We start from the raw sequence: 8,645 nt of genomic DNA on the forward strand, positions 1-8,645 counted from the left end.
CAGGCTTTGATATGTTTTATTGCAAAATTTCAATAAAGGTGGCTTTTATTTACAGAATTTAATGTGTGTGGGGACTGTCCAATCCACTTGGACCCAAGTGAAGATAACCATTAAGCCTGTTTATGTATTTTCTTATTTTCAATTTGCATACAAAAAAAGCTTGCTTCACAGGCTTCCCTGGTGGCACAGTGGTTGAGAGTCCGCCTGCCAATGCAGGGGACACGGGTTCGTGCCCCGGTCCGGGAAGATCCCACGTGCCGCGGAGCGGCTAGGCCCGTGAGCCATGGCCGCTGAGCCTGCGCGTCCAGAGCCTGTGCTCCGCAACGGGAGAGGCCACAACAGTGAGAGGCCCGCGTACCGCAAAAAAAAAAAAGCTTGCTTCACATTCATAAAAACCCCAATATCATAAATGACGAACCCTCCCATACCCATCCCTTAATTAAATATAAACACAGTTTCAAAAAACATACAATTTAGATTGGTTTAATCTTGAAATGTAATCCAATAAGACTAAAAACTAAACATTTCAGGTCCTGTACCAAATAGTAAAATACTCGAAGGCCTTCAGGATCCCTAAAATTTAAAAAGATAAAAGTTACTTTTTTCTTCCTAAAAATGAAACAACATAATAGTACAAATTAATTCCTAAAACAAAACAAAGACCAAAAACCTACAACAATTACGTTAAAGGAATTTTGAGAAAGGAAGCATTTTCTGATAACTAAAATGGATAACTTGAACAATTGCCATCTCTACCTTTTCTGTAAGAAAAAAATACATAAATTTCTTCATCAGTATTCATTTCATATTTAAAGTGCTTATTTCCTTATAAAAAATATTTATGCATCACAAAAATGTTTAAGGCAAATAAAATTATAAAGATAGAAAAAAGAAACTCAATATTATATAATGTCATTCCTCATGGAATAATTATAAATATTTTGGTATTTCTCTAACATTTTACATAATTAAAATCATTTAGGGCTTCCCTGGTGGCACAGTGGTTAAGAATCCACCTGCCAATGTAGGGGACATGGGTTCCCAGCCCTGGTCGGGGAAGGTCCCACATGCTGCGGAGCAACTAAGCCCGTGCGCCACAACTACTGAGCCTGTGCTCTAGAGCCTGTGTGCCACAAGTACTGCAGCCCACGCGCCTAGAGGCTGTGCTCTGCAACAAGAGAAGCCACCTCAATGAGAAGCCCGTGCACCGCAACAGAGTAGCCCCTGCTCGCCACAGCTAGAGAAAGCCCGCGCACAGCAACAAAGACCCAACGCGGCCAAAAAATATATATAAAAAAATAAAAATTAAATTAAAAAAAAATCATTTACTGTGGCCTTTTAAACATTACTTTTTCCATTACATTAAAAAATTCACAAATAATTTTTAATTAATTTAGCAATTCTCTCCTTGTGAGCATTTGGATTTTTTTCCTATTATCACTAAGGTTTTAATGAATATCTTTATGAATAATAAAGTTTTTTCATTATTTCAGAGTATTTCCCAGGACAGATGGATGGTCAGAAATGAAATTAGCTGGACAAAGATAAATGAGAAATATTAACAGCTTTTGATGCATATTATCAAATTGCTTTCCAAAAAACACTGTATCAATTTACAATCCCAGTAGGATACAAATGCCACATCCTCACCAACTATGGGAAAATAGATGTGATAGTTTAAAAGTATCTCGCCAGTCTTCATATATGAAAATAGTCTTTTGTATCCAGTAGTTATGCATTAATTCCTTTCTCCTTTCCTCTATAAATTATAAAGCACCTATTGTGTGCCAGGCATTGCACTAACTTTGAGATATGGCAAGGTTCTCAGGGAGCTTCCACTGAAACCAGTTAAGCAAACAAATAAGTTATTACAATTTAGGGGGATAGGAAAAAGACACTATAAGAACATTTTGAGGGGAAAGAGTGGAAAGAAATAATTGGAGGCAAAGAGATTTTTCAGACAATGGTATGTGGTACTGCACTTACAGAGCTTGGGAAGACACAGGTAGCTAAAGCCATACTTAAGCTATACTGGAGCTTTTTCCATTTCTTTCAAGTATTAAATCCAAGAAGGAGAATGATATTATATGGGACTAATAACGCTGATAAATCCAATAAGGATTTCTTTTAAATTTTGTGACGCTGTGTCCAGATTAAGATTATTTTTGGCAATCAGTAAAATATTCCGCTAACTTCTTTGATAACAAGTCTTCACTACTATAAAAATGAGGATTACATATACATAATGAACTGATACAGGTTGCAATTAAAATAATCTTACCAAACTGGCTATAGTTCTAAAATGAGCCCCTCTAATAAATTATGTCAATTGAGTCAAAATGCTTTAACATACTCACTTTGACTGATTAACATCAATAAGAGAACCTATTTTTGATGTGGTAAAAGAAATGTGTTCATCTCCAATTACAATTTCAAGCTCCTGAAAAAAATAAAACAGAGAAATGTAGTTAACATAAAAATCCATCCCACAAGATATATGTATTCTTGCTACCAAGGAGTCCCAATTTTAGCTGCAAGTTTTCTAGCCATCATAGAGGAGGGAAAACAAAAACAAAAACAAAAACAAAACGACCTGTTAGCTACAAACTATGTAAAATAAAAACCTCATCAGCTCCTCAGGTGTCCCCAATATTAAGATGAATCAAGAATTGCTTTCCAGGGACTTCTCTGGTGGCGCAGTGGTTAAGAATCCGCCTGCCAATGCAGGGGACACAGGTTCGAGCCCTGGTCCAGGAAGATCCCACATGCCGTGGAGTAACTAAGCCCATGCACCACAACTACTGAAGCCCGCGCACTCAGAGCCCATGGTCTGCAACAAGAGAAGCCACAGCAATATGAAGCCCGTGAACCACAACGAAAAGTAGCCCCTGCTTGCCACAACTAGAGAAAGCCCATGTGCAGCAACGAAGACCCAGCGCAGCCATAAATAAATAGAAAGAAATGTAGATGTTAAAAAAAAAAGAAATAACGAAAAAAAGAGAAAAAAAAGAATTGCTTTCCAGAGATCTCAAAAAGATGATGCTATCAAATGAATGATATACTTACAAGTGACACAGAAATGTTTCTTATAATGTGAGTAAAACTAGTAATATGGGTATAAGTCTATTTTTAATATAATAAATACAAACACATTTACCCTTTCTACCAGGCTCTACAAGTAAACTGCATAATATTAATAACAGCACTACTTAGCACCCACTATGTGTCAGGCCTGGTGCTAGGGACTTTGCAAACATTCTCTGTAATCCCTAAAATTGGACTAATAAAGCCTACCCTTCTCAGGTCAGCTTTATTTGCCTAATTTTACAAATGTGAAATCCAAGACTCATAAAACAGAGGAAAAAAACTGTTGATGTAAAACCACTAGTAAGTAATGGTACTAATATTTGAATCCTGGATTTTAAGACTGAGAGATTCATACTCTTTTGACTTCACAAAACAATTAAAATCAAGAACTAGTAAAACAAATATAACATAATATAGACATTTCTAGTGTGCCAAAATTAAGTATAAATTTTTCTCCATATTTTATCTGCAAATCTAAAATGAAAAAGTAAGAGGGTATGTCTGTAGTGATTTTTCAGTTTAAATTAACAGATGACCTTAAAGACACTCCTAGCTATGTATCTGAGCAGAAAATCTGATTATGCACAGTTTATGGCACACACAAAATGGAGAATTAAATAAGACTCTCAAACAATCGTAAAATCTTTGACTTAAAGATGCAACAGACAATTTCTGGAGCATGAGTAATCCTCCCCATTAACCAAAACACATGAACACATCATCAAGTGGGTAGATGAAAACACTGTTCTCTCCCTGAGTCTAAAAGAGATAATAAAAGGTTTGTTGCTGTTTTTAATGCAAACGTATATATGTATAAAACAAACAGATCTAAATTTACTTCTTAAAAGTGTCTGCAGTGCATAAAATAAATACTGTTAACTATTACCTTTGCTTTCCTAAATAATATTTCTTTAAAGAGAAGTGTTAAGTTGCTGCTACAGAGAGTCAGCATCTATTAGATTTCGCCACATTTTCTTCTAGTCAAAGAAGTTGTTATACAGTATAATCCTCGGGAATATACAAAAGCGAAATTAAATGTTTCTTCCTCCTGGGGTCATATCTCATTTCTCCAACAGGTGAAAAGACCCAATTCAGAAATCAAACTGGCTTTCTACAGAGTGAAATTAGGCCTTCAGAGCTCTTCAGCAGCCCATCGATTTTTCTGAAGGGAATATGAGAGGCAAAGGCAACGGTCAGTTGGAACAAAGAAACCAATCAAATCACTCTCTGGGGCATAAAGATGCAAGTAAGAACTTTCAAAGTTATAAATCTGGAGAAAGTGAATTTTACGTAGTCAATGAGAATTCTAATTCTCAAATTTAACAAACACTTGTGTTTTTTCCTATCTATTTTTATTTCCTAATAAAAGTAATTAACCAATAATAGCAATCATTCATAACACTGTGAAAACATCTTAACTTTAGCAGGGGTGGCTGCAGAGAAGACTGTTCAGAAAGATGTCTAAACTGACACCTTTACTACTAGGCGGTAGCACAGAAAATGAGGCAAAGTGAAATAAAACTATAAAGTATTTACCAGGTGCCTACTAAATGGAAAACCCAAGACTCAATGAGGAGCCATTCTAAATAAACAAGGAGAAACATAACAATTATATTCACAATTTTTAGTATTTATGCATTTAAAGAATTATTAAATACAAACCTGCCGGCCAACCCTGTCAGGGGGAGGCCACAAAGCATCATCTTCTTTTGTAATTTCACTGTCATCAATAATTCTCTTCAGTTCTTCCATTACACTCTTGTGTACATAAGCCTGAAAACAAGTTATAAAAATTTCAGTGTCTCGCTATTTCTCGACACAACTCAGAAGGCAATAATAAAACAGAGTTACAAACCCTGAGTATTCAAATAGAATATTAAAGAAAAATTTAATTCTGATTCTAAAAGTACAAGATGGGAAAGAATCATTCTTCCTTATGATTTTTCTTCTCTCTTGCCCTTTCCTTTAAAACATATTTTTCCCTCTTCTCAACACCAGCCCCATCTTAAAACCTTGTATTCTGCCTTTGAAACATAGGACTCAGATACCTCTGAGTGGTCAACACAAAATCTATGAGGTGAACAAGTGACAAATACAAATACACATCACAGGTAGTGCTTTGAACTTTTTCTTACACCTAACTTTTGAGACTTTCATTTAAAATTCATACTGTGTTTAAAATATAATTATCAATTAGTTTTAAATAATGAATAGAGTAAAAAGACAAAGTTAATTATAAAATGAATTAAATGATACACTCGAATGTGGGACTACAACTTAATATATTCAGATTCCTTCTTTTGTTGTTATCGATGCTACAATTAGAAGCCTTTTTCAGTCTATACATCGGCTTCTTTACAGCCTTAGATGTACTTTAAATATGTAAATAAAAACATAGACATGAGGGAAACAGGCTTAATATAAAAAATTACACATCTGTAAAAACCTTACCTCCTTTCTGATCATGACATCATTTTTATAATTGCTGTTGTTAGCATATCTAAGTTTTCCTGTGGGAAGTAGAAAAAAATTCAATCTATAACAGCAAAAACTGCTAAAATATAAAGAAATGACATCGTAAGCAATTTTGAAGGTAAAAACCATTTTACACTACTACTTTTATTAATATTTCCTCCCTCCTGGCATAAGATCAATGCTGAACATGTATTTGCTGTTAAGTTGGCTGAAGTTGAAGCCAGTCAACTTTTTAAACTCCATGCCTTCAATACAATTCCATATAATGGGAGGGTCATTTTCAAGGCCCATTTTCTTAAGCTACGTCATGATCTAGACGGGGAATCTGAAAAAGGAACTAACATTTCTTCTAAAGTTTACACTACATGTCTTATTGGTGCTGAGTTATCCAGAACATTTAATCTAATCTGTAAAACAACCCTAAAAAGTATGTTTTATTCTCTCACCTATTCATAGTTGAGAAAACAGTTAAGTGACTTGCCCAGGGTCACAGAAGATTCAGACCTAGATCTACCTTCTTCCAATACACATGCTTTCCCGACTACTCCAAAATGTTCTTTTAATTATTTTCCTTCAAATGAATGTATTATGGCAATGATACTGTTTTAGAATTGTAATTAAGAAGCACACAAACGATATCTTCTGAATAAAAATTGACCAGTTTGTTACCTGATCTACATTTAATTTTGATGTATTCCCTAATGTATGCTTCTCCTCACGGCTAGTCAGTTGCCCAGATACAGATGTAATGTGATCCTGATCCTCTAAAATGACAGGTTATCCTAAGGAGGAGAACCCCTTAGGAATCACTGTCTTTGGGACTCGTTACTTATGGAAAGGTTGTGGAATGGTGTGGTGGCAGATGAGAACCAGCGTTCTGGAAGGAAATTTCCCTGATAATCTTAGACTACTTCATTTATGTGACTGGCTAAAAGTGATACAGACAAGCTAAAAGTTGTTCACAGGCAAAGGCCCTGAAAACAGTATCACACAAAGAAAGAACAGATGGAGAATTCAGGTAAATTTGGCTCCTTAGCTAAATTTAGAAAAGACTTGGGGAGAACCAGGGAGAGTAAGGTGATTAAGGTTTCTAAATAATTGCAGAGCCGAAGTTACCCTGACTTCTACATGAAATCACCTTTCCTAATATGTCATCCTCCCCTAATTTTTCTTTCATGCCTTCACAGAACTTTGTCCAAAGCATGAACACAGCACTTAATATCTATACTGCCTTACGGTTAGTTTCATGTCTATGTCACCCACCAAGGTATAACTCCTTGAGGGGAATTAAAGAGTCTTATGCACTACTGTCCCTTCAATTTTTGTTTTTACACGTTGCCCAGCACATAATATGCATTCAAAAAAGAAAAGTCTACGCAGTTGGACTGTCCTTGTTACAATAAGAATTCAATATACAGTACAACCATCTAAAGAGAATCAGAGCTGTCCAAAGCCAGAATTTGCTGCACTTTCCTTGGGCAGCAGGCAGTTTCACCTCATAGGGCTCTCGGCAGTCTGACTCTTTTTTTCCCCTCAGAGACCAAGAAAAAAAATCTACTCTCGTTTCAAGACTCACCTCAACTGTCACCTTCTCTAAAAAGACTGCCGACTCTTTTATGTAGAACTAACCACGCCCCTTCTTTATAGTCTTAATGCATCCTGTAGGGGACAACTGTATTTAGGCACCCCAAACACGTCATTACACTCATTTTTCTACACGTGGGGCTCCCCGCTTCACAGCAGGCCTCATTCGTTTTTCTCGACATTTTTGCCTTCCATACAGCGCCTGAATGAATAAAAAAGATGAATGGGCAGTCCGAAATTTACTGTTCACCGGAAGATTTTAAGCATCCATGCGTCCACCGCGTGGTGGAGATGTTCTCGCAAACGTTCAAGTATTAGGTAGATAAACTAGACGGCCTTTAAGGTCCCTTCCGGTGAACTGATGCTAGGATTCTGAACTTTACTATCTGGCAGGATCGGCTTTTCTTAATTAACTGACACCAATTTACTCTTTTATTCATAAAGCCAATGTACGCTTCCTATTTTCCGTAAGCTCCTCGGCCCTACTGCACACTCGCGAGTCTGCGGAGCCGCGCCCACCCACCCCAGCTCCGCCGCGGCCTCTCCACCTCGCTTCCCCCTGCTCAGCACCGCGCTTCGTTGCCGCGGCCGCTTTTCTGCTCACCGTCCGGCCGAAACTCAAATTCCAGAAACTCGTGTCCAAACTTGCCCTTGTGCCCTACATAGTAGCGCAGGTAGAAATCGCTAGCCATAGCCATCTTTATCCCTGAAAAGCCCGCCGAAGGCCCAGCCGACGTGCCGACGGACGCCTGGCAGTGACGTCAGCCGCCCAGGATAAACGCGTCACTGCGGCCTTTCTGCCTCCCGCGAGCCCAGAGGAAAGCGGGAGGGCGGAGACTCGAGTGAGAGACCTGGAGGCGCGCGGGGGAGGCGCGCGGGGGAGGCGCGCGGGGGAGGCGCGCGGGGGAGGCGCGCGGGGGAGGCGCGCGGGGGAGGCGCGCGGGGGAGGCGGCGGGCGGCAGCGATCTGAACTTTCCTTTACTAGGTTGGAAGCATATTATTTTCAAAATTCAGTAGATCATATTCTATTAGGAAAGCACAGAAGTGTGAAAATATGAAAGCATTTGTTATGGGTTTGGAACTAAGGTTTGCTAGTCGCTCTGACTTGGCGGGTCTCTAATTCTCGCGGCATCCGTGAGGTGGGTGTGGCCTTATTCCCCTGATTTGTGGAGTGAATTAAAGGGAAAGCCCAGAATCAGAATGGCACATCGGGAATACAAACCTTTCTCCTGCTAGATTCCTAACACGGGCCTTTCCCCTTCGGACAATGATGGCTAGTTATCCGACACCTAGAAGCCAGTAGTAGAGACAAAGTAAAAAGAATTCATAAGACAGGAGGTCTGAAATTTTGAAAGGCACGTTGAAACTGAAAAATCGCAGTCATGATATAAAAGAATTCCTTTTAATAGTAAAACTTATTCAGTAAGGGTTACTCTCTAGTGGCCTCTGGAGTTTTGGCAACTTGACTTCAGATCAAATGGTTTAGCCCGCGTTTCTTA

The 8,645-nt window shown here is 38.4% G+C and overlaps 1 protein-coding gene across 1 annotated transcript; it reads right to left on the reverse strand.

Annotated features, from left to right (window-relative positions):
• On the reverse strand, positions 1-7,926 carry LOC132498666 (protein mago nashi homolog 2). Its single transcript, XM_060112608.1, has 5 exons — positions 7,751-7,926; positions 5,539-5,597; positions 4,750-4,860; positions 2,358-2,440; positions 1-573 (listed from the first exon to the last, which is right to left on the reverse strand). Exons 1-5 carry the CDS (start codon positions 7,842-7,844, stop codon positions 474-476), a joined length of 447 nt encoding a protein of 148 aa, XP_059968591.1. The 5' UTR covers positions 7,845-7,926; the 3' UTR covers positions 1-473.
• Between the last annotated feature and the right edge of the window lie 719 nt (positions 7,927-8,645).

Source organism: Mesoplodon densirostris, chromosome 11, assembly GCF_025265405.1.
Source record: "Mesoplodon densirostris isolate mMesDen1 chromosome 11, mMesDen1 primary haplotype, whole genome shotgun sequence".
Lineage (NCBI taxonomy): Eukaryota > Metazoa > Chordata > Mammalia > Artiodactyla > Ziphiidae > Mesoplodon > Mesoplodon densirostris.